The 27,669-nt window shown below is 38.5% G+C and overlaps 1 protein-coding gene and 1 pseudogene across 1 annotated transcript; one reads left to right on the top strand and one right to left on the bottom strand.

Moving 5' to 3' along the window:
- Nucleotides 1-1,831: 1,831 nt before the first annotated feature.
- Nucleotides 1,832-26,248, bottom strand: LOC121731168 (annotated as a pseudogene).
- LOC121731413 (cuticle protein 8-like) lies at nucleotides 19,732-20,603 on the top strand. The gene is made up of 3 exons (XM_042120826.1): nucleotides 19,732-19,743; nucleotides 19,880-20,224; nucleotides 20,312-20,603. Exons 1-3 carry the CDS (start codon nucleotides 19,732-19,734, stop codon nucleotides 20,561-20,563), a joined length of 609 nt encoding a protein of 202 aa, XP_041976760.1. The 3' UTR covers nucleotides 20,564-20,603.
- Nucleotides 26,249-27,669: the final 1,421 nt, after the last annotated feature.

Raw genomic sequence — 27,669 nt, 5'->3', positions numbered from 1 at the left:
TCTGCACTCGTCCTGCGTGAGTAAATATACCATAACATTGATTTTAGTACGTATTTATTATCTAAAAAACCAGTATATAAGGGGAAGCAAATATCTTCAAATTGCACACTTCAGCGTGTATTTCATATTAAGTGACACTTATTTAAATTGGTTATTTCCATTAAAATGTCAACTTTCAACTGTACTAAGGGCGATTTAATCATTCCCGATCGATATCGAGCGTGGTAGAACCTTGGAATCGTTGTCCATAGTTCTACAGCAAACATTAAATGTTTCTGAAAACAACTTGTGTTTTGTAATTGGTGGACATTCAAAGACATATTCTGCCTTCTTTCAACTAGCGCTGGGCTCAAGCAACACGGAAAAAGGACAAATTCGGAATAATACAAGCTGGCTGGAATCAGGATATGAATGACCTATTAAAAGTGACTTGAAAATGAAAGTGCTTACCAATATGGATTATCCACATTGCATGCCTGGAATTTGGATAATCCATATTTCCTTGAAGAAAGAAAAGAAGGAATTTGTTAAAAAACGTTTCAGGGAAGAGCTAGGATTAATTATTATCGATAAACCTTATCAGGTAAGTGAAAACTCAAGTGATGGAAATACAGTACGAAGGTTCTTTTACAATTACACTTGCTCAGCGAACATAACAGGTGTTGATGAAACATTGATTAAACGCTTGTATATTATTATTTTACAAGCTCTATCTTCTGGAATGATGATCGATCCCGAAAAATTTGGAGTTTATGCCGTAGAAACTGCGCGAATTTATGTTAGTAAATGATTGGTACTACATGCCATCCTCCGTGCATAAATTACTTATACACGGAGAAAACGTGATCAAACATTTTTCTGTTCTTCCTATTGGGCAACAGTCGGAAGATGCACAAGAGTCGCGCAATAAAGACTACAGAAATATGCGCCTGCACCATGCCAGAAAATGTTCCGTACAGCTACAAATGAAAACGTATTTAAATTCTCTATACTTCAGATCCTTCTATATACTTCAGACCCATACATTCCAAGTTTAAGAAAACCTTATGTGAGAAATGTGAAGAATCTTGATGAAGAAGCACTAAGTCTTTTGAAGGTGGTACCTGAAGTTGATCCTACATTTACACCGGAAGTAATTTTAGTTAGGAATAGCGAGGATAATTACAATTAGATATAAAATAAGTAACTAAAACCGATAATATTATAAGATTTCTCTAATCTAAGATCAATTAGTTTGGTGTGAAGTATAGAAAGGTACTATACGATTTTATAATTTTATTATGCTTGTGTGATAAGTAATTGTTTAAGTTTTCTTAATTTTACTCATATTAGTAGGTACTTATTTATAAAAAATAAACATATAAATACTACTCGTATTATTTTTTTCTCTTTTATTTTTTTTAACCTAAAATAAATATGTATACATTGAAAAATATACTTAATTGATTATTTTTACAATATTTGTATATCACTGTATACATGTGCCAAATCTCAATACAATACGATGAAAAACCTTGAAGTTACAAATTTTTGATCCGATACGGACCCAAATTTTCCACTGTGCGGCAGGACGCTTCGATGGAACGCGTCGTCGTAACGCGTTGACGGCAGTCGAAGGCACGCGTCAACGGCAGTCAACGACAATCATTCATTTCTTTTCATTGATTTTTTTGACACGCGTGCCGTTCGTCTGTAAGCACTCTAATTGAACCTTGATTACATACAGAAACAGATATAAAAGGTAAATAAAATGATGAGTAATTTTAATTACTTATTTAATTTTAATAAATAATAATAATTCAATGGCTATATGCGTGAGTCAATAACAATCTCAGTGTATGTAGTGTGCTACGGGTGCGGCGTAGACCGGGGACTTGACGACGACGGGGGCGGCCTTTATGTAGGCGGGGGCGGCGGTGGGGGCGGTGTTGGACACGACGGCGTTGAAGCCGTTGTGGTCGTCGGCGGAGTACTGCACGGTCCTGATGGAGCCGTCGGCCTCGAGGAAGGAGTAGGAGCCCTGGACTGCGTCTCCGTCGCGGGCCTCGTGCTGCTCCTTCTTGTCACCGGTCACTCCGTCGGCCACGGAGTACGAGAACTCGTACTTGGGGTGGGACTGGAAATTAAAGCGAACTTGTGAGTTGGAAATTACTGAGAGATAGCTATCGTATTGTAGTGGAGTTTCCATGTCGCGAAACTTACGATCTCCTCAGCGGCGATCACTTTGGCGACTGGGGCGGCGTGGTAGGCGATCGGGGCTGGGGCATGGTAGGCCACGGCGGCAGAGGCGGCGTGGTAGGTAACGGAAGCGGGGGCAGCATGGTAGGAAACGGAAGCGGGGGCAGCATGGTAAGTAACGGCAGCGGGGGCGGCGTGGTATGTGACGGCGGCGGGGGCGGCGTGGTAGGCGAAGGCTGGGGCAGCGAGGATCTTCTTGTCGTTGCGCACGATGCTCTGGGATGAGACGGCGCTGGCGGGGGAGTAGTGGACTTCAGTAGGGATCAGACCCGCTGACGACACCGCTACGAAAGCGCAAAGAGCGAGGACCTGCAATAAAAATAAGATAACTTAATCGATCGTTTTAAAACTAGTAATTAAATATGTTGTAGGTATACTGAACATTCCAGCGTCTTTAAAGTTGCTGATTATGCTCTAGTCCTCCTTTAATGCATGAATGTATAATTATTATTGATGAGGTATTAATTGGCAAATTAATTTAAACTCACTTTAGAGAACATTTTGGTTTGTGTGTTTGTAATATAATAATTTCTAACACACGTATAAGTGTATATATATCAGCTGTGTCATCGCCTCTGGCGAATCAACCGGTTAAAACTGACCCTGACCTCGGCTTACTTTAATTAATTCTATCACCATATTGAGTATCTACTTTCTTACATTTTTAATTAGACGAGATTAGAGAGAATATTGTACATTCATTACAGAAACTATTTTATGGACAAAATATAAGACTGATTCTACCGCCCATTTATTCTGATTTATCAACTATTCCATAAAAATGTTATCGTACAAATTTTTAATTTTAGTTGTGTTTTAAGTATAATTTATTGAGCTAAATTTAATTTAACTTTGTCTTCTTATAACCTTCAGAAATCCTGTAACAGCGTTTTGATTTAGATGCCTATTGCCTTTTTTATAAATGTTCCCGTGACACAAAAACAAACAGACAATGATAATATTTCTTATAAAACTCAAAGATTTAGTACTTTTTTAACATTATCTTTAGCAGTTTAAAAAGCGTCACTGTTTCACGCCGGTTTTCTGTGAGAACGTGGTATTTCTCCTGTCGAGCCGGCCCATTCGTGCCGAAGCATGGCTCTCCCACGTTAAAATAAATTCCTTCCTAAAATGGTCACAGACTTTTAGGAACCTTTTTACGAATAAATAATTAAACTTTACATGTCAAATTAGGCATAACGCATAGCATCTATTTTTTTAACCACTTGTATGCTGTAATACCATACAAAAATGTAGGTCTAATCCATCTCAGTAACCTGTCTTTTTCGAAACACGTTATCTAAGTCTTCTTCATACATCGAATCTTTGATAAGTGTCGTCTGTTTCTTTATTATCTTTCAGGTATTTTTAGTAAGTATTTTATCAGACACAACCAGTTAATTGATCAAATATTTCATAAAAGTGACCTAGGACAATGTCACTTCCAGTCAAACATTTTGCCCGAGGCACAATTACGGCTGGTATATAACAACTTAATATTGTGTTAGAAATTATTCAGTGACAACTCCTCATATCACAATGTTCTCAAAGGTAAATTAACTACCTAATTAATATTCACAATATTGCACAATACCTAGTACTTTTATAATATTATGTTGTTCAAATATATTTATAAATTTTTGGTTTATATTGCAGGTCCTCTTCGCTCTTTGCGCTTTCGTAGCGGTGTCGTCGGCAGGTCTGATCCCCACTGAAGTCCACTACTCCCCCGCCAGCGCCGTCTCATCCCAGAGCATCGTGCGCAACGACAAGAAGATCCTCTCCGCCCCAGCCTTCGCCTACCACGCCGCCCCCGCCGCCGTTACTTACCATGCTGCCCCCGCTTCCGTTTCCTACCATGCTGCTCCCGCTTCCGTTACCTACCACGCCGCCCCTGCCGCCGTGGCCTACCATGCCCCAGCCCCGATCGCCTACCACGCCGCCCCAGTCGCCAAAGTGGTCGCCGCTGAGGAGATCGTAAGTGTCGCGACATGGAAACTCTACTACAATACGATAGCTATCTCTCAATTGTTCCCAGCTCACGTGTTCGCTTTAATTTCCAGTCCCACCCCAAGTACGAGTTCTCGTACTCCGTGGCCGACGGAGTGACCGGTGACAAGAAGGAGCAGCACGAGGCCCGCGACGGAGATGCAGTCCAGGGCTCCTACTCCTTCCTCGAGGCCGACGGCTCCATCAGGACCGTGCAGTACTCCGCCGACGACCACAACGGCTTCAACGCCGTCGTGTCCAACACCGCCCCCACCGCCGCCCCCGCCTACATCAAGGCAGCCCCAGTCGTCGTCAAGTCCCCAGTCTACGCCACTCCCGTAGCGCATTTCATTCATTGAAACAATGACTGAAATTAGATATGTACTGAAATTAGATAACAAATTGTAATTTATTAAAATAAAATTTAGGTTGCATATTTCTCTTTTTAAATTTTTAAGTAATTTATCACTTCTTGCAATTCGACCAAATTGTGACTGGTGCGTTAGCCACCATATTAGTATCAAGGTTAAGCCTATTTTTTACCACATCTGCTTTATTTATTATTATTTTTTTACAAAAGTGTTAAGAATCAAAGTTGTTGCAAATTTAATTCTCTACAACTTTGATCCTTGTGATGTACATAGTAATATCACTATCTATGGAAGTTATTGCAAAAAACAAGTTTAAAAATAATTCCGCCTGTATGACCTTGTACAATCGAGGAAATTGATTGCTAGGCAGTTGGCGGACCTACGTCATTCGGTCGGCTTCTGTCAATTCAATGATAGTGTTAGGGTCGATTCAGACCGCAACGCGACGCATAGATGCATTTCTAAATTTATATGGGTTTGACAGATTCGCAAGACGTCTCACGCAATTAAATATATCAATATCAAATCCATATAAATTTAGAAATGCATCTACGCGTCGCGTTGCGGTCTGAATCAACCCTTAAGGTCAATTCAGACAGCAACGTAACGCATAGATGTATTTCTTGTATTTTTCTTCATGTATACTGAGATACTTGACATGGAACTCAGCCAGTACCGACTTCAAACGAATGAAAATTGAGAACAGAATTGGTTGAGGTTTAGTCGAATTTCGAAAAAGGTGCTAATGAAGAATAAGAATTATTTCATACTTTTTAGATCATATTTTTAAGACTATTGTTTTTACCTTGGAAGTCGGTTTCAATTTTTTGTTAAAAATAATAATTTTACTCTTTTTAGTTATCTACAAGATAAGGCTTCATGCGTAAATAACCACTACGAATGCTAACTACATATTCACATTATGTTACTGTAAGCGGAATTGTGGTAAATGCTTGCAGTTATCTAAGCGATGCCGCAATTTGCAAGCTTTTATCTTTAAAGGTTCAGGAGTTCTGTTCAATGTCTTCGGATCAAGAGATATCTTTGTCTGAAATTTCACTTATTTGTAACATAATATGTCTAAGTTACTAGAAACACTTTTTAACCACCGTTTGAATTTTAATAAATTTCAAGGATTTACCTCGACTGCTCATAGATCCCATCATCAGATTACCACTTTCGTAACTGTTATACAAAATTTAGATTATATCCTATACAACAATACAAGAATTTTTAAAATCGGTCTACAAACATCGAAATAATAATCAAAAACATCAGCTTCGATGCAAAATATCACGAAAAGTAATAATAAAAAGGGTCATAATGTGATGACTCATGGTATAATTATGGTTGTGATGATGATGATTAAGCAAATTGATATATTGGCTTATGTTTCCAGTTGTTTAAATAACGCCAAAATCCCCGAACCTGTATCTATAAGGTTTCAAAAGTTCTGTTGTGTACCTTCGGATCCAGGGTTTTACCTGGTACGAAATCTTACTGTTTTTGGTAGTATTTACCTCTGCTTACTTGAGATGCAAATGCTTCAGAAAAAATCAAAATCACTATATGTTTCGATACAAATTTCAAGGAGTCCCCTCGATTCCTCCTGGATTCCATCATCAGATCACCACTTTTGTGAACATGGTACCATACTCAAGCTAAACCCTATACAACACAAAAATAATTTTGAAAATCGGATCATAAACGGCTGAGTAATCGTTGAACATACAAAAAAAAAGATACATACAGCCGATCATATTACCTCCTCCTTTTCGGCAGTCGGTCAAAAATGTAAGAATCGAATTTGTAGAAAATTAAAGATCTATAACTTTGCTTCCACATATTTTTTTGCAAAATTCGATAATAATCGAGATATAGGTCATACAAGCGAAATTATACTTTAACTTATTTTTTGTTATTTTCGTAAATATTGATTGTATGATGAAAATCATAGAATTCAAAGTTTTAGAGAATCTTTGCAACAAATTTGATCCTTGGTATTTTTGTAAAAAATAAATAAAGGGATATGGCCAAAAAAAGATAAGCTCGTCAAACCAATATTTATAATTCCCATAATTCCCATGTATGGGGAGCCACCTTTAAAACATAAAATTTTTATTAGTGTATAATTCATACAACCTACAACTATAAAAATTTAGTTACTTTTTAATCATAATTACCGAAGATTATGACGATGAAGAAATGGACGAACAAAATGAACAAAATTATAAAGGTTCCTTAACAATGTTCAGTTGGCAATTAATCTATGCATATAATAAAATCGTAGAGATAAAATTTTTGTACATTGAAAAAAAACTAGTCAAAGGTATGTAAGAAGTGTAATTATAGAACATCCTGTTTTTGAGATTTTTGTTTCTCTGTCTGTTTGTTTGTACAGGCTAATCTCTGAATCTGCTGGACAGATTTCAATAAATTTTTTTATGAAATAAGGGGGCAAACGAGCAAACGGGTCACCTGATGGAAAGCAACTTCCGTCGCCCATGGACACACGCAACATCAGAAGAGCTGCAGGTGCGTTGCCGGCCTTTTAAGAGGGAATAGGATTACAGGGTAGGGAAGGTAAGGAAGGGAATAGGTAAGGGTAGGGAAGGGAAGGGTAGGGGATTGGGCCTCCGGTAAACTCACTCACTCGGCGAAACACAGCGCAAGCGCTGTTTCACGCCAGTTTTCTGTGAGCCCGTGGTATTTCTCCGGTCGAGCCGGCCTATTCGTGCCGAAGCATGGCTCTACTACGTAAAGTAAATGGGCATGGGGATACCTTACATCCACGGTCAGCATCTTAGATACTTTTTATCCGACTTCCAAAAAAGGAGGAGTTAATGTTTACTTTGTTGTTTGTGGTCCGATTGTCAACATCAATTATATTAATCATCATAATCACCACCATCATTACACAATCCATAACCACAGAATGATGCTTTTATTGTTTCTTGTATTCTTTTGCATCGGAAGGATCAGAATCGAAATTGATAAATATTATTTCGCCGGTTCTGTGCCTGAAATTTGTAAAATTCTTTTATTAATTTAATTTATCAAGCCTCATACGGTCACCGCGCGGTGACCGAGACACAATAGAAATTCTATTGTGTCTCGTTTTTCCACGATCGACGGGATTATAATTTGTATTTGATTCTATGGTCGTGAAGGTGGAAATTTCCTAATGGGAACTATTAGTAATTGAATTAAAGGAACTCCACGAAATCTACAACGACACACAAAATGATTATCAATTCCAGCAAAGGTTTTCTTTATAAATTTTCCCTAATATTCATGAACGATTATTCAAACACTAGATGGAAATTGACCGCTGCCGCCTATCTCAGTTCCTTACTGGCCATGGAAATTTTAAAGTCAAACTTTACGGATCTAAATTAGTAGCATCCCTATGTGCTCGTCGCTTGACCGAAGGCAGTATGTTTGAACAAACCACTATCAAATATTATAATTAATAATTATGTTTCAAAATTCCTTGTCACGATGTATTGCAGTTCGGGCACAAAATATAATATCATCCATGTACCTACTTACTTAGCGGTGGTGCATATCTATTAAATTCCATTCCATTTATGCATATTATGGATCGCCCTTTAAATATTTGATAATATACAAAAACCTTTATGAAAGCTAATAAAAGGGTGTATAATGTATATATTTTACTACTTATTTAATTTTTTAATAAATAATAATTCATTGGCTATATCCGTAAGATTGTAACAGTTTCAGTGGATGTAGTGGGCTACGGGGGCAGCGTAGACCGGGGACTTGACGACGACGGGGGCGGCCTTGATGTAGGCGGGGGCGGCGGTGGGGGCGGTGTTGGACACGACGGCGTTAAAGCCGTTGTGGTCGTCGGCGGAGTACTGCACGGTCCTGATGGAGCCGTCGGCCTCGAGGAAGGAGTAGGAGCCCTGGACTGCGTCTCCGTCGCGGGCCTCGTGCTGCTCCTTCTTGTCGCCGGTCACTCCGTCGGCCACGGAGTACGAGAACTCGTACTTGGGGTGAGACTGGAAATTAAAGCGAGCATGTGAGTTGCGAATCACTAAGAGATAGCTAACGTATTGAAGTAAAGTTTCGACGTCACGACACTTACGATCTCCTCCGCGGCGATCACTTTGGCGACTGGGGCGGCGTGGTAGGCGATCGGGGTTGGGGCATGGTAGGCCACGGCGGCAGGAGCGGCATGGTAGGTAACGGAAGCGGGGGCAGCATGGTAGGAAACGGAAGCGGGGGCAGCATGGTAGGTAACGGGGGCGGGGATGGCGTGGTATGTGACGGCGGCGGGGGCGGCGTGGTAGGCGAAGGCTGGGGCGGCGAGGATCTTCTTGTCGTTGCGCACGATGCTCTGGGATGAGACGGCGCTGGCGGGGGAGTAGTGGACTTCAGTGGGGATCAGACCCGCAGACGAAACTGCCACAAGGGCACACAAAGTTACGATCTAAGGAATAAAAGAAGAAATCATTAGGAAACAGGTAAATTACATATAAAATAATTAAGTTATTATCGATAAAAATTTAAAATAGATCCTAAATTTTATAGGACCTTTGAGTCTTAACTAAACATACTTTGGAGAACATGTTGCTAGTAGATCTAATTGCGAGTGATACCTACAAACAATAGTATTCAGTATTTATATGTCCAGTAGGTAGTGACACATAATTGCCCACGCCAGTGGTGGAAGCTGTCAAACCTGAAGGTGACCTTAGGAGCTTATTCTAACGACCTCTAACATTGCAAAAACTATGTCATTACTTTTATAATTTTTGCGTAACACTTTCGCTTAAGGCTACTAAATAGTTTAGTAAATATCCAGAGTCGCAGTAGTAGTAAGTGCTTTTGAAGAAAAACTGAAAAATATAAATCAGTGTTCATGAAAACTCTCGAATATTTTAAAAATAAATAATGATGGTCATAAAAATCATGATAATTATCATAATAATAATGATAATAATGAAATTAGTTTTGATAAAATTTTGCGTTGTACTAGGCTTTAAGTTTAAAACTAGGCATCTCGTTTTATCCCGTGGGATATTGTTATGATCTAATTGAATATAATATATTTACAACAGAGCCGCATGTAAAGCCTAGTTTTTTTTTTATTTTTTATTCCAGACTTTCAGACAGTAGCCATGACTTTTATTAATAATCCAAAACTCTATTCTATAATTGAACATACTAATTATTGTCACTAATTATAATATGTATAATCAATCAAATACATCTGAATTCTTAAGTCTTTCGATATATTTTTGTTTCTTAACAACTAAATTTTTTTTTTTAAATGTTATCTAGTTATATTATAATCTAGTTTTTAGCTTAAAAGGAAACCCCCAAGACCAATTCACACTCGCACATGAAGGGTTTGTAAGAAGGTGTGCCCTACGTGGAGATAAATGAAATACAGGAAATATATGAATTTGCTCTGGACTTGTATAATATTATCAACTTATTAACACTATAATGTGATATTATGCGTGTTAGATAGGTGCTCGTAGAGCAGCGCACCTCTTAGGGTCAATTTATATTAGCGCAGAGTCGAAGCGAAGCGACGCGAATTCCCAAAAACTGAACACAGAAAATTCAACCTTAACTCCAGAGCGTAACGCATACATTATTATTTCTGCGAGGCCAATCAGCGTTGGTCGGGCGCATCGACGCGAATTCGCGCGGATGCGTGCGCCATTTTATATTCTCAGAAGTAATAAAGTGCGTTAACGCTTTGGAGTTAAAGTTGAATTTGTTATGTTGAGTTTTAATAATTCGCTTCGATGCGCTTCGATTCTGCGCTATTATAAATTGACCCTTAGGATGACTTAACAGCTATCCGGGATGACATCTGTACGCGCTGCAGAACATAGTTTCACAGCGATGCAGAGCGGGTCGCGTGCGGGCCAATCCGCGTCGCTGTGAAACGATGTTCTAACGTCTCATCATAATATTATGTGCTCCCGCTCCGGGCGCCCGTATTGCCAGCCCGTAAGGGTGTCCCGAATAGTTGTGAAACCAGCCTTAAGTTATTTAATGACGACTGTTAGGCATTAGCTTAAGAGGAGTCCACACCGCCGTTTTTCCATACAAACGTTGTCCCCTGTCTCCTCCCTGGATAATGCCGGTAGAGTTATGATTTTTTTCCTGAATATTTATGGCTACTATTAGCATGTCCCTATATTTTCTTTTTTTCATAAGTTTATTATTAAAAAAGATAAGAACGTCCAAAAACCAAAAAAAAAAAATGGCCAGATTTTCCTCTGTGTTCAAACACCCAGAAAACAAAACTGGATAAAATATACAAAAAAAAATTAAACATTGGAACATAGCTCAAGCCTTGCTTTAATTTTTGATGAAAAAAGTACTTAAATCGGTTAAAATTTGGAGAAGGAATCAGTGGAAAACGAATCGAAGATTTTCTGTTCTTTTATTAGAACTTTTGTCGTGTTGTCTCTATCGCGCTCTGCGGTGGGAGACTTGAGATTGGTGAGACAGCAATACATTTCAAAATACCTATTTTCAATTTCTCTCGCCCCTGGTGTATCCTCTTAAGCTTAAGGGGGCGACTAGCCGTCGTCGTGTCGATTTTATAATATATTTTTATACTTGAAAATAAGCCCCGAATTGTTTCATTTTCTAAACATAGATACTACATTATATTTCAAAGAATTTGATCTGAGCGAAAACACGATATTGTACAAAATTCTACCATTGAGAAACTGACCTAGCGGTTTTTTAAAATGTTGTATATTTATCGAGTTATTAAGAAAAAACCATAGACATAATATAATGCTAAAGACCAACAAAGAGTGCGAGAGAGAAGAAAATCCTTTATGGAATTATAACAAGATGAAAAGAGAGAGGCAGTCTAATGAAAATTGTAACAACTTTTATTTGACAGGTCGTCAAAAGTCGTCAATCGTTTTTATGCCCTTTCGGTATTTGCAATTTATTATTTAAATCGTATGTTATTTTCAACAAATACTATTATATATAACAATAATAACTTGTGCTGTGAGTTATTGCAGTGTAAATCATAGGAATAATCCTGAAAAATATACATTTCACCCGTAATTAATCTTCATGTCCTAATTGCTACGATGTGTTTATTTTTGCTATATTCTGGTCTTTAGTTCTCTATTTCAAATAAAATATTGTGAATCCTCCCTTTTACTTTCATATTTTGCGTAACTAAAGGTACTATTGTTCCTATATTACACAAATTTTGACGAAAAATTTTTCATCAAAATTTCTTACATATACGCTAGTGCTTGAATCAAATTTATCGATATGCTTATCGATATTTTACAATAACATAAATCTAAAATAAAAATCATTTACCTTTATATTTATCACCTTAAGCCCGGCCGCACATTATCCGAAATTTCTGATCAGAAAAATTCGGACGCCCGGCGGAACGCACTCTGTTCATACATTTTGTTGTAGACCCATCATACTAAAAGAATTTCTGACGTGTCAAAATGTATGAGCGGGGCGGGGCGTCCGAATTTTTGTGATCAGAAATTCGAAAAATGTGCGGCCGGACTAAAAAGGACATATTATCTTATTTTAACTAATATAATATAGTATAGTATAATATAGCTAATATAATATAACTACTATAATATAGAGTGACTCTAAAACTAGAGGAAGGTTTATATTTATATATCATAATCATTTGTTTTACAGATTCCCTCAAGATCCTTTAATAAGAGGAAAATGACTGAAATTAATTGGGCGTGTTGGTTGGAATCCCAAGAAAAATTCAACAATATGTAGGCAAACATTTCATTGAAAATTTTTAAAGAAAAATTAGAATAAATACTATTTTGGTTAAAGGAGCTATCCCAACTTTATTTGTGCCAGTAAGTTTGACATACTGTTGCACTTGTTACTGAAGCAATTATTAAAAATAAGCAATTATAAGCAATTAATGCTTTTTAGAAATTTCTTTAAAATTTACAATGCTGTAACTAAAAATTATACAATGTAAACATAGATAGATACATAATAATTGTAAGTCATGTAGAAGTAGCCTTGCAAGCAGTCATTCAGCATTCTACTCCCAAGATGTGCCATCAATTATGAAATCATTTTGGCTTTGGCACAAAACGTTCTTTGACTACTTTTTTAAATTTATTAATCGAAAGATTTTGAACGTTTTCTGGGACCATATGTTCCCATTTGAATATCAAGGAGTCACTTCGATTTCTCATTGTTTCCATCACCAGACTAATCGTTGAACATACATAAAAATATATCCACAGGCGAACGTCTAGACTCCTCCTGTTTGGAAGTCGGTTCAAAATAATTGTAATAAAATATTATGATATTTTATAATATGTATTTAATTTAAGAATAAAATATAATATACTATGTGTGTTGTTTACTTTCAACGTTTACTTTCAATGTAAGGACTGATTTACCAGATAGATTTTATCTGAGTAATAAATAAGTAACTTTATAATGTGTTAAGTGTAAATTATTTACCCCTATAAGAACCTCATGTCATAACATATCCGACGATTGAAAAATCATTCCAAAAGAAAATGTGTATCTACTTTTCAATCGTCACCTTTTTTTGCCAATTAAAATTTATGATACCTAATTTCAAATACAAATCTATCAAAGTTGCATATTATTTATTTCTTATAGAAACTCAGGTAAAATAACTCGAACGGACTAAACTATCGATAGCAAAATACTATACTATCGATAGTAAAATATACATCACTAGCACACGCACACATTGACAGATCAAAAATGGTCATGCATTTTCGAGTTGTCAGGTGGTCTTTACGACAGTATATATTATGTCTATGGAAAAAACTAACTTGGCGATGATTCCGCGTCGTCCTTTTTCACGTGGCATATGAAAAACGGGCGTGAGTGTGAAGAGAGAAGGACGATGTTTAATTTTTTGGGTTAGTTACCCTCTTAAAATCAACACATAATAATGAGGGATTTTCATTTATATATTTTTTTTAATTTTAACAATCTTAACTAGATGGCGTAAGGACACTTCTAGATTTTCTATTGGTTCCTCACCGATCTGAAATTATCTGCAGGTTGGCATCACTACATATGAGTTGTGTTTCCAAAAAATATCAGTGTACAGTCAAGTGTGACATAAATCAAAATATCTTAAACCTAAACGATCATTGGCAGCGATTAGGCCAGTACACTGGTAATAGTTTAAGAACACGCTGACATAATAAAAACTTGTCAAACTGAAACTTGACAACTGAAAGAGTTTTGGCGGGCATGTCACTTTCAAACTTCTTCTACTTTTTATTGTTAGTGTGGTTTTTATTATTTTTTCCCAAATTGTGGTTTTTGGGTTTTTGATATTCATTATTGGTAAAATATTAGCCATTTAATATCCGTTATCTTGCACAAGTGCAGGTAAGATGTTGTCGAAACCAAAATGTATAATTCCTGTGACATTTGGTGTGAATATCGGTAAATAGGGCTATTTCTTCCGTGAATTTTAGCTAAAACATCTTTATAATAACTTTATTATCCTATTCATTGGAATATTATTGCGTCTTTTTCAAGTTGAAATGTATCAAGTTTTACATTCTTTTGCCCAGTTTTGTAGCAATTATTGATGGTATTCCCTGGTATTACCGATAGTTGTCTAACCATACGCCATCTAGTTACTAAAATGGAAACTGTTTGACAATCAAATTAAAAATGTAGGAAAATCCCTCATTACTATACGTCACATACAACTGCATAATATTATGTGTATAACTGCTTACGCTGCACGTTACAGATTCATAAACATGTTGATTGATATTATAGGTTTCACTACTTGCCTTATTATATTTCTAATTTTTTTTGTTAAAGTTGTAATAGGAACAAATAATAGGTATATAATTTTTTAATGTCTTACTCATAATATGATGAAAATACAAGTTGTTTTTTTTTAAATAAGTTAGAAAAATTCTAACATGTGGTTTTAACAATATTCACTGATAGCAAAAGAAAGTAGTATGTAAAAGTTATTTAAGAAGTAAAATACTAATAATAAGAGTTAAGTGTTTACTGAACAAGCTATAAATAAGATTATAACACCATTTTACTAAAATCAGTTAACAGTATGAAGTCCTTTTATATCGATTGATAGGCAATTATTTTGAATTATATTTTTCATTTTACCACAAATAATTATAAAACGAATTTTTAGACTAGTATACATTAAAAAAAAAAACAAAACGCAAAAAGAATGACGCAGCGTCAAAGTATAATTAGTTAATCTAAAAATAATTTTATAATTTGTGGTAAAATAAATTATTATTATTATAATTAGCAGCCTACAGTGTCCCACTGCTAGGCAAATGCCTCCCCTCTTTCTGTCCAAAGTTTTTTTTTTTAAAACGGGCTTTGGCCCACCACACATTCCCACCACTGTATCTCCTGTGTCGCCAGGATCGACAGCGGTATCCAACCACGAAAAACCCTTTGATATGATCTCAGGGAGCCCGAGGGACATGCTAAAGCTGTCTTGGGACCCGCAACGAAATTAATCAGAAGAAGATAGGAGGAGTAGGAAGTATACATTTTTCCCTCCCCATAAAAAGCGGGAGACAGCACAAAGTTGCAATGACCGAAAGTCAAAGAACTAAACACCACGGGAATAATTAATGTTAATTATGACTACTAAGCTAGATCTAAGTTAATGTTGGGATTCGTTGTGTTACACTGTTTCCAGTAATAATTATGCCAAAAACTCTTAAAGGCACGGAAGTTCCTTGCGCTGTCTACGAGATCATCGTAATATGGGACTCCAGATTTACAAAGTATGTTATTAAGCATTATAGATCTTTCGTTTTGCCAGAGGTTACACTCCCAGAGAACATGATGGGCGGTTTGTTCGAACATGTTGCCTTCGGTCGAGCACTCGCACGTGTCTCGTGACTCTGTCCAAAGTTCACGATCCTGTGACGTTACTGGTCACTCTTTATCGAACGCATCCAGTTCATCACGCCACCTTATGTTGGGTCGACCTCTGTTACGCCGACCAGTCGGTAGCCACTCCAAAACTAGACGCGCGCCGCCCACCTGTCCGGGTGCATACGGGAGACGTGCCCTGCCCAGCTCCACTTCAGGCTAGCCGCCTTTCTGCCTACGTCAGTGAGCATCGTTTGAGAACGCAGGGTGGTATTCCAGACGCGGTCAATCCTTTTTATACCTAAAATGCTGCGTTCCATAGCTCGTTGGCATACTCCGAGTTGGGACTTCTGTAAAGTCAAAGACCAGGACTGGGCATCGTAGGTCAGAATTGGCAAGATACACAATATGTCCACGAATTTACATTTTAGGCATATTGGTATAGTCCGTGCAATCCACGAAGACGCGCCCCACTATTCCTCCTAATCGTTTATAATATATATGTGCAAGCTTTTGCCAATGTTTGAATGTTATCGGTACTCACTAATTACCTATGAGTGCACGCGCACACTACAATAAATAGATCAATTAAAAAAAAGCGTCACGGTCAAAGGGAAAGATGCTCACCTAAAAAGTGGTGGTGCGCGTCTTCGTGGATTGCACGGACTATAGGTCTCCTTTCATCAGATCTTTCATTGACCAAAAGCTTATCCATGCCTTCTCGACACGTTGGTCTATTTCTTTGTCTTGTCTATTATAAAAATATATTAATTGGTCTAGATAAACGTACTAAAAATAAATGAAATAATTCAAAATTAATAATTATACCTATTAATCAATACGAAAGGACTTAATCATACCAATAAGTGATTTTAAATTCTTTCAAAATATAATGATAATAACGTTATATCATAAACTTTTCTATAATATATAGCTTGTTTAGTAAATAGGGTCGATCCACAACGGATGCTGGTATAGGTCTTCTTTCCAGTATATTTGAAGCTTGGGAGGAGTCGCAGGATGCTTTAGGTGTGTTTTGCGATCTCTCCAAAGCCTTCGATTGTATTGATAATGCTACATTGATCAGGAAATTGTGCAACTTTGGCATAAAGCTCTCAGTCTTTTGACTTCTTGTCTTATAAATGGGACCCAAAGGGTTGAGGTAAACGGAAACAGGTCCAATGGAACTAAAATAGCATTAAGCGTCCCACAGGGATCTATTTTTAGCCCATTTCTTTTTCTCATCTATATAAATGACTTACCTTACCTTGTTAAGGATAATGAAATTTAAATTCTAGTATAACAAAATGTATGGAGTTTACTTTGCCCAATGTAAGGCAAATTCAAACCAATAAAGTATTAAATGACGAGAATATATTAGTGTAAACACCGTTATCCTTGAAACAATCAAATGAGCCGTCTTCATACCCATACGGATGCCCGGATCGGCAATTTGTATGGGTATGAAGACGGATTTTTGAGTTCTCAGCATTGTTCTCATAGAAAAAGTTGTTCATTTTGACGGGCTCATTTGATGGTTTCAAGGATAACGGTGTTTACACTAACATCTTGTATACTACGAATGTAGGTAGGAACGTAGGTGACAGTAAAATACTTTGTATGTTTCATTTGTAATCATTGTAATAAATAAATAATCGATTATAAGGCTAAATTCGTTCATATTAGTGGATGTAGTGTGCTACGGGGGCGGCGTAGACCGGAGACTTGACGACGATGGGCGCGGCCTTGATGTAGGCGGGGGCGGCAGTGGGGGCGGTGTTGGACACGACGGCGTTGAAGCCATTGTGGTCGTCGGCGGAGTACTGCACGGTCCTGATGGAGCCGTCGGCCTCGAGGAAGGAGTAGGAGCCCTGGACTGCGTCTCCGTCGCGGGACTCGTGCTGCTCCTTCTTGTCACCGGTGTGGCTGTCGGCCACGGAGTACGAGAACTCGTACTTGGGGTGAGACTGGAAATGAAAGCAAACTTGTGAGTTGGAAATTACTGAGAGATAGCTACCGTATTAAAGTAGTTTCGACGTCACGACACTTACGATCTCTTCAGCGGCGATCACCTTGGCGACTGGGGCGGCGTGGTAGGTGATCGGGGCTGGGGCATGGTAGGCCACGGCGGCAGGGGCGGCATGGTAGGTAACGGGGGCGGGGGCGGCGTGGTAGGTTACAGCAGCGGGGGCCGCGTGGTAGGCAACTGGAGCAGCGAAAACTTTGGCGGCGTAGGCTTTAGGTTGGTCGCTGCGTACAATGCTTTGAGATGATACCGCGGTGGCTGGCGAATAGTGCACGGCAGCAGGCACCAAGCCTGCGTATGCGACCGTGGCTAAAGCGCAAATAATGACTACCTGTAAGGAGAAAGAAATACATTTATATTTTTGTGATAGAGATTATTCGAAATTTTAAATTAAACTATTTATTATTTATATGTCATTCGGGGATTCTGCTTATGAATCATTGTAATCAAATATTATTTTGCTAATTTGCATAAACAAAAAAAAAATAAATTATAAAATTAAGTTAGTAACAAGAAAAAGTTCACAGATCTTACTTTGGAGAACATTTTTGTGATTGCTCTTTCGTGTCTGTAGACTGAATAATTTTAAAGTGGCAGCTGAATTGTTTTATAGTAACCAGCTAGATGCCAATGGCCAGATGCCAAAGGCACGTTAACCGGTGTCACACAGTGACCTTGCCCTCGGCTAGTAGAGATTAATTAATGTGTAGGAGCGTGTGCTACTTGTCTAATCTGGTATTGCATCGAATATAATGTTGTTATGTAGGAATGCTACCACCCAATACCTCAGGCCTATTTGCATAGATTTGGGTTAAAGTTAACCCACGTTTAGGTAAATTGAACATGTTATGTAATTCACATAACAAATATATTGTAACGAAGTTCCTTATCGCGCATTGCGAAAGGGGGCTAGACAGAAAAAATTAAGACCAAAATGTTGTAACGCACTTTTTGCCACATACATAGATCAAGATAGATACCGCATGTGTAGATGGTAGATCGAGGTAGATGGGCAAGAATTACAATATGTCGACGAGTATATCTACTTGGGCCAGATAGTCTCCTTTAACAATAGACTAGGAAAGGAAGTCAATCGTCCAATTGAAAACGCCTGGAAGAGCTACTGGTCCATGAAAACGCTGATGAAGGGAGATTTGCCAATCTCCCTGAAACGCAGACTCGTCGACATGTCTATTCTGCCCATCCTAACCTACGGTGCTCAGACTTGGTCATTGACTGAGTCGCAAAGGTCCCAGCTCGGGGTTTGTCAAAGAGCAAGGAGCGCAGTGTGCTAGGTGTAAGACTAGCTGACCGAATAAAAAATAGCACGCTGCGCTCCAAAACAGGTGTTAAAGACGTCGGCATGAAAGCTGCAAAATTAAAGTGGGACTGGGCGGGTCATACCATGCATGCATCCTGACCGTTGGGCAAAGGTCACCACAGAGTGGGTACCAGTGGACGGACGACGCCGCCGTGGACGGCCTCCAAAAAGATGGCGAGATGAACTGGATGCCTACAAGCCAGGCTGGCCCGCGGTGGCGTTGGAGCGAGACAGATGGGAGACCTTGGGGGAGGCCTTTGCCCAGCAGTGGGATAGCATAGGCACATAAAAAAATATTTTAAACAATATCCCACGAAATAAACCTAAACCTGTAAGTAAATAAAAGAGTGTAAGCATAGGCATTCCACATGCGTTTACAGCACCTCCCACACTGCCTACCTATAAATGCTGGCTTCTCACGGTGCGTATAGCCAGCCAGCCCGCCCGGCCACCTCGAGCAACCTCCTTCACACGTCGCGTGGTATTTGAATTCTTATCTAGTAAATATTATTTGGCTCGAAAGATCAATAAGATGGTCTCGTAGAAAACCGGTGAAAACCAAGCTTAAGTTGCGTTTTGCTGTCTGAGCTAGCTTATGCTTACCTCAATCAAAATTAACTTGGAACATCTGTAGCCTCTTATGCACTAGTATGTATCATGATAATATTGTTATGATGTGTCTCACTCATATTCAGAAAAAATATAAATAATGTGCAATAATTGCATGATATTTTTCTGCAACTGATAAGAGATTTGATAATATTATAGCCTGAGTCAAGGTCAACTTCAGCTAGTTATGTTGCCAGAGGCACATATACGATAGGTATATAATATCTGGGTGTTGCGTTAGAAATTATTCAGTGACAACTCCTCACATCACAATGTTCTCAAAGGTAAATTACCTTCCTAATAATCAAATGCAATTTAATATAATTGCTTTGAATACGTTCAAAATCTGAGATTACACAGTTACAAAAAATATAACGGTTTCGAACAAAATATTTGACCAATCATTGACTTTTATTGCAGGTCCTCGCTCTTTGCGCTTTCGTAGCGGTGTCGTCGGCAGGTCTGGTGCCCACTGCGGTCCACTACTCCCCCGCCAGCGCCGTCTCATCCCAGAGCATCGTGCGCAACGACAAGAAGATCCTCGCCGCCCCAGCCTTCGCTTACCACGCCGCCCCCGCCGCCGTCACATACCACGCTGCCCCCGCTGCCGTTACCTACCACGCCGCCCCCGCCCCCGTTACCTATCATTCTGCCCCCGCTTCCTTTACCTACCATACCGCCCCTGCCGCCGTGGCCTACCATGCCCCAGCCCCGATCGCCTACCACGCCGCTCCAGTCGCCAAAGTGATCGCCGCTGAGGAGATGGTAAGTGTCGCGACATCGAAACTCTAACTTCAATACGATAGCTATCTCTCAGTTATTCCCAACTCACGTATTCGCTTTAATTTCCAGTCTCACCCCAAGTACGAGTTCTCGTACTCCGTGGCCGACAGCCACACCGGTGACAAGAAGGAGCAGCACGAGACCCGCGACGGAGACGCAGTCCAGGGCTCCTACTCCTTCCTCGAGGCCGACGGCTCCATCAGGACCGTGCAGTACTCCGCCGACGACCACAACGGCTTCAACGCCGTCGTGTCCAACACCGCCCCCACCGCCGCCCCCGCCTACATCAAGGCCGCCCCCGTAGCGCACTACATCCACTGAAACAATGACTGAATTTATTCTCTTAGCAATAAAACGAACGCTGAATGCATGAGAAGCGATGCATGATAATATTAATCGATTGTTGTACATATATTTTTAATATTTAATAAATCAACTTATTATAAAAATAATTTGTTTTACAAAAAAACCTTCGCATTAAAATAGGAGTGGAATGGTCGAAAGGGGTGTTTATTTTTTACTTTGTGCACAGCCTAGAAATAAGCCAGCTGACGTGGTAGTCTCTGAAAGGGCCAGCGAGTTCTTTACAGTATTTTTTCTAGCAGGATTCCTCAAAGCGGTGGCCATCAAGGTAGGTCGTGAAGCACAATTATTCTGAAAGTATTTCTTATCGATTTAGAAATAAAACAGTTTCATTAATAGTACGAGAGCTCTAGAACAATTTTTTTTATTACTATCAAGTTAATTTTAAGAAAAATCTTGAAAGTGGTAGCTAACAGAAGTAGAAAGGATTTCATATTTAGACTTGATGGTCCTAAAATATGGATTGTTCTATTTGTAGGACAATGTTACTCTCAAAAAATAAACTATTAACCTCAATCAAATCAATATACAAAAAATCTGCTTGTTAGGGTTCGATTTTAGGGTTCCGTAGTCAACCAAGTTTTTCAATGTCCATTGTTTCAATGTCCAAAGATCATTAATGTAATTAAAAAATTTACTTCTGTTCTAAAATAAAAATAAAACCTTTTCCTGTTTTGTTTTAGTCGATTGCGCTAAAAAGGCGGTAAAGGCTCGATATTATGATGTATCATCGAAGAAATTGATTCATAGGCAGTTGACGGATTTACGGCATTTGCTGGGATTACGTCAGTTCAATGTTAGCTGTGGTCTGTCGCAGGGTTTGACCATAAAGTTAATATACCTAGCGGAATAGAGCAACAATCTCGAGCTGTCAAACGAAACCGAAATTGGTTTCATCTGTGTGTAACAATATTATGTGTATGTATACACTTACACAAGCATGTTTGAACATGATTTCTATGAGATTAAATTGACAACGTGCGGCACGTGCTGACTGGACGTCAAAAAAAGAGTGCTGCTGTCATGTATCACACGTCTCTTTTTACCACGCAGTGTTACTGATAGTGACATCTCTCTTGCTCAGGCCTTAGTTTCTCTATTCCGCTAGGTATATTAACTTATTAACTTTTATTTTATCTTTTTAACTTTATTATCTAATTAATTATTATGGTCGGCAGGGTTTGACATAACGTGACCAAATTACGAAGGTCCGTCGTCTGCCTAGGAATCAACTTCTCTGATAGTATATTCCCCATGTCCACCGAAAATTGGTTTGAATGAGACATATTAATAAGTAGTTTTTCCTTATATTATGTCATAAACAATAATCACCATTTTCCCCTCATTCAATCAACTAGATATAAAAATAAATACATTTTCTTTTTTAATTTTTATGTTACGGTACCGCAAGTGCGCGAGTCCAATCGCACTTGGCTGATTTTGAGGTATAAATTATATTAAGTAATATAATATTTTATACTCTATACGAGACAATCAATTGATTTACCAGAAAATACAAATTAAAATTAGATCAGTTATGGTGCTGTAATGAAAAAGAAACAAGTACATAGTTTACAACTTATTTTTACATAATATAAAACTACCAAAATGAGTATGTCGCATAAGTATAGATGATAATAATAATTATTAGGATATTTAATAACACCGGTTTAGTATCGAGATGATTATCGAGAGGTCCTTCTTTTTTCTTAGAAAGCTGACGAAGATAAATAAATGAAACGAAGATGTTTTATTTCTTAATCGATAAGAAACTCTTTCTAAATGTTTGTTCTTTATAATCCATAATGACGGTCTCTAGTTTAGGATAACTGGGTAAATAGAACCACTGGTTAAGAACTTGCTGGCTCCCACATAGAAAACACTGTCTGCTGGCCAATCTATTCTTAGGGTACCCTGTTCTGATTGGTACACACTACAGATCAGAGAAAATTAAGGTATATTCGACTAATATGAAATTATAAAGACTTAATGTCGATTAAACATTGTTAAAAAATGTATTTAAAATATATAGTCATGAAACAAAACTACAAATTACTTTGATACGTTGATTTATTTAATAAATATTAAAAATATACAACAATAAATTATTACTATCATTCATGGCTTTCCATGCATTCGTGTACGTTTCATTGCTTAGCGAGTAAATTCAGTAATTGTTTCAGTGGATGTAGTGCGCTACGGGGGCAGCCTTGATGTAGGCGGGGGCGGCGGTGGGGGCGGTGTTGGACACGACGGCGTTGAAGCCGTTGTGGTCGTCGGCGGAGTACTGCACGGTCCTGATGGAGCCATCGGCCTCGAGGAAGGAGTAGGAGCCCTGGACTGCGTCTCCGTCACGGGCCTCGTGCTGCTCCTTCTTATCACCGGTCACTCCGTCGGCCACGGAGTACGAGAACTCGTACTTGGGGTGAGCCTAGAAATTAAAGCGAGCATGTGAGTTGGGAATTACTGAGAGATATCCAACATTGCAGTATAGTTTCGATGTCGCGACACTTACGATCTCCTCAGCGGCGATCACTTTAGCGACTGGGGCGGCGTGGTAGGCGATGGGGGCTGGGGCATGGTAGGCCACGGCGGCAGGGGCGGCGTGGTAGGTAACGGCAGCGGGGGCGGCGTGGTAGGTAACGGGGGCGGGGGCGGCGTGGTAAGTAACGGCAGCGGGGGCGGCGTGGTAGGCGAGGGCTGGGGCGGAGAAGATCTTCTTGTCGTTGCGCACGATGCTCTGGGATGAGACGGCGCTGGCGGGGGAGTAGTGGACTTCAGTGGGGATCAGACCCGCTGACGACACCGCTACGAAAGCGCAAAGAGCTAAAACCTATAAAATTTAAAAAAAGTATTAAATGAATGAAATTTTCAAGGTACATGTATTTACTATTTATGAAAAATGCATCAATGTGCAATAAACATTTATATAATCTCTAAATAGTATAAAACAAAGTCGCTTTCCGCTGTCTGTATGTGTGTATGTATGCTTAGATCTTTAAAACTACTCAACGGATTTTGATGCGGTTTTTTTTAATAGATTGAGTGTTTCAAGAGGAAGGTTTATATGTATAACATATGCATAATATGGTAGAGAAACACTGATAATTTTAGAGGTTTCTAATGTTATGTCGTAAATAAATTCATTTTTTTGCGTTTATATTGCAAACGCTGGCTAAACCCTACGAGATAGATCAAAATAATGTACTACAGTATTGTACACCTTAATTAGGTAAACAAAAAAGTCCGCGATGGTATATGTCTATTTCTTAGGGATAACTCACAATAGCCATTTTTGTTCTTTACTTTTTACGAAAAATAATGGCTTATTTACGAAGCGATTTTAACAATTTACAACATTAACCCTTATCCAAATAAACATGTTTGGAAGCTAAGACATTAAATGTAGATTATAATTGTCTTTTACACTATACAATTTCGATCAATACTTTAGAAGTTTTCAAACGTATAAACTTACGCGGAATCAAAAAATATGTCGCGCGGCGGCGGCCGAGGGACATAGCGGTTACGGCAGAACCGGCCGGGGGCTCTCATAAGCTTCGGGCTTATGTTATTGTAGTAGATAGTGTATTTCGTCATTGTGTGGTTGTGCAGACGGTAACGCAGAGGAGCAACCACAGCGCTTTCTTTCAGATATTCATTGTTTCTGGTTCTTTGGTTTCTGAATTGTCGATAAAAATATATTTGACTTGCGTTAGAAAAACGGACTTTTGTTTTTGCTTTGCGATTGGGTTATTTGTTGCTTAGGTCGTAGTACAGTGAATGCCAAAAGAGCACGTTCAGCAAGAGATGAAGAATCGTCAACGGAACGTGAGACTCGCCTCAGCCAGAATAGTGATAGAAATCGGATACAGAGAGAAAGAGAATCGTCTGTAGAGCGTGAGGCTCGCCTCAGTCGGAAAAATGATAGAATTCGGATACAGAGAGAAAGAGAATCGTCTGTAGAGCGTGAGGCTCGCCTCAGTCGGAAAAATGATAGAATTCGGATACAGAGAGAAAGAGAATCATCTGTAGAGCGTGAGGCTCGCCTCAGCCAGAATAGGGATAGGCATCGAATACAGAGAGCAAGAAAATCATCCGCACAGACACATAGCAACACCGAACAAAACGAACAACCAAACAGCCACAGACCCGAGAGAGTAACTAATTCATGGGTAAATAAAGAAAATTCTGCCAATTTTTGCGAAACTTTTATCGTTTACGCAGCACAATAGGAAAAATCACCCGATTTTGAAACATTCTTCATTGGTGCTCCGCTTCTATTGGTCTTAGCGTGATAATATATTATAGGCTACATCCTACTAATATTATAAAGGCGAAAGTTTGTTTGGATGTATGGATGTGTGGATGTATGGATGTTTGTTACTCTTTCACGCAAAAACTATTGAACGGATTTTAATGAAACTTTACAATAATATGGCTTATACATCAGAATAACACATAGGCTACAATTTTAACCGACTTTCAAAATGGGGGAGGTGTTATGTTCGTTTTCTTATATTCAACGATTACTCCGCCGTATGTTACCCGATTTTTATATTCACAAAAGTGGTGATCTGATGAAGGATCCATAAGTAATCGAGGGAACTCCTCAAAACTTATAGGGAAACGTGTGGTGACTTCGGTTACGTGAGAAGTATTCTAAGCATATGCTACCAACAAGTAAGATTTTGCACCGAGATATACCTGGTATACCGTGGTTCGGAAGGTGCTGAGAGAACTCTTGATTCTTTATAGATACAAGTTTGGGAGTTTCGGCGTTGTTTTAAGAACAGGAACCATATGCTACTATGCAAATTACATTCATCATCATCATCATCATCATCATCATCATCACTACCATATTATACCATTTCATAGTCTTTTAGATCGAGACTCGAGTTTGTCAAGCGATAATTAAAAAAAATCTTTATTTTATGTCTAAAAATAGTTTGACGACCTCTGTGGCTCAGTGGTGAGCGCGTTAGTAGCTCAAGCCGGAGGTTGCGGGTTCAAATCCCGCCGACGGAACAAAAAGTTTTCAAAGTTCCTGGGTCATGGATGTGTATTAAATATGTGTATCATATAATAAAAATCTTAAATATATGTATAGTATAAAAGTATTAAATATATTTCCGTTGTCTGGTACCTGTAACACAAGTCCATCAGGTACTTACTAATATAACAACATTGAAGAGTATGTTTGCTTGAACGCGTCAATCTCAGGAACTACAGGTCCGATTTAAAAACTTATCTCAGTGTTAGATTGATCATTTATCGAGTAAGACTATAGGCTATATTATATAATATATTATCACGCTAAGACTAATACGACCGAAGAAACTCAGGAAAATGCGGGAAAAACGGGGAAAATATTTTTTTATGGGAAAATGTACGGTTTCTGTAAAATTCCTAATTTACGCGGGCGAAGCCGCGCGGGACATCTAGTATAAATATATAATGTAAAAATGCACTTACTTTGGTAAACATTTTGGATATATTTTGTTCTGTGTTTGATCACTGAATAATTTCGTGGACACCTAACGATAGTTTTATACTGCGTGTATGAACGCCACTGGCAAAAAAACCGGCTTTAGATCACCTTGTCATCGATCGTGTCTGTCAAATATTTCTAGCATTAACAAATGAATGAAATGCACGTGACCTTAAACTAGAGACATATAACTGGTAATATTAGATTTTGTACTTTGCTTTCTCAGACCTCGACGATTAGGCACGAGTCATGTCATCTTTTGCTCGGTGCTCATCAGGTATAGTACGGGAGCCCTAGAACAATTTTTTTTATTACTATCAAGCAAATTTTTTGTGAGTAGCTTCATTTTGATAAAACGAACAACATTTTTATCTATAGAAATGAAAGATAAGTATGAAATCCTTTCTATTTCTGTTAGCTACCTCTTTCGAGATTTTTCGCAAATAAAAATGTTGTTCGTCTTATCAAAATGAAGCTAGTCACAAAAAATTACCTTGATAGTAATAAAAAAAATGTTCTAGGGCTCCCGTACTAGTACATAATAATAATATGCAGGATATTTTTCTGCAGTTATTAGGATTCGATTGTCATTAACTTGATACCATACACTATTCACAATTTACCTACTTGGGTTGGAACCAGCTTGTTGCTTAAAACGACGAACACGTAGTTAATGTTTAGAATATTACACGTTTTGCACTGTCAGAAGGATCTTTGTCGCTACGAGTTATTACAAGTAACATGATTAAAAAAAAGTAATATAAATTATGAAAATAATTTACCTATTTTACCATCTACTAAAATAAGTTAACTGAGGCTATATGGAAAAAAATCTCTGTTTTTCGATGCAGTTAAGAAAGTTGAGATGCAAATTGGTTAAAAAAATTATATATTACTAGCGGTCCCGGCAATCGTTGTTTTGCCATATATAAACTATTTCGCTCATATTACTTTATTGAAGTGACTAAATAAGTATGGCACCATGGCAACGTCCATCTCTATCCCGTCGCACAAACAATGGTCGCAAATAGTTTACCTTTGCTAAAAAGCTTGGCTGGGGCACTGCCGTGGTAGGTTAAAAATTAACACTTTTAGAACGTCTACATAAGACCTACCACCGGTTCGGAAACTAACCCAGTGAGAAGAACCGTCATAAGAAACTCGAAAGTATTATATAAATAAAACACAGGAAACAATATTTAAAATGTTGAATAAATAAAAGACCTTAAGATTAAATAACAACTTATAAAATACGTCTTTTGTATCATCGAGGAAATTGATTCCTAGGCAGTTGATGGACCTACGTCATATTTTGGTCGGCTCAATATTAGCAGTGATCGGTCTGGTGGATTAGACTTAGCGCGACCAAATTACTTAGGTCCGCCCATCTAGGTAGGAATCAACTTCTCTGATAGTATCTACCATCGAGGAAATTGATTCCCAGGCAGTTGACAGACCAACGTCATTTGGTCGGATCATGTCAATGTAATGTTAATTGTTATCTGTCGGCTGGGTTTGACGTAACGCGACCAAACTACGTAGGTCTCCCATCTGCCTAGGAATTATTTTC

This window comes from Aricia agestis, chromosome 10, assembly GCF_905147365.1.
Source record: "Aricia agestis chromosome 10, ilAriAges1.1, whole genome shotgun sequence".
Classification (NCBI taxonomy): Eukaryota; Metazoa; Arthropoda; class Insecta; order Lepidoptera; family Lycaenidae; genus Aricia; species Aricia agestis.
This window is presented reverse-complemented; position numbering and strand designations above follow the sequence as displayed.

What these genes read in the sequence shown, in the direction of transcription:
- LOC121731413 (XM_042120826.1), top strand. An exon ending in TGATCGCCGCTGAGGAGATG is followed by an intron (nt 20,225 to 20,311) that starts GTAAGTGTCGCG and finishes TTTAATTTCCAG; the next exon opens with TCTCACCCCAAGTACGAGTT.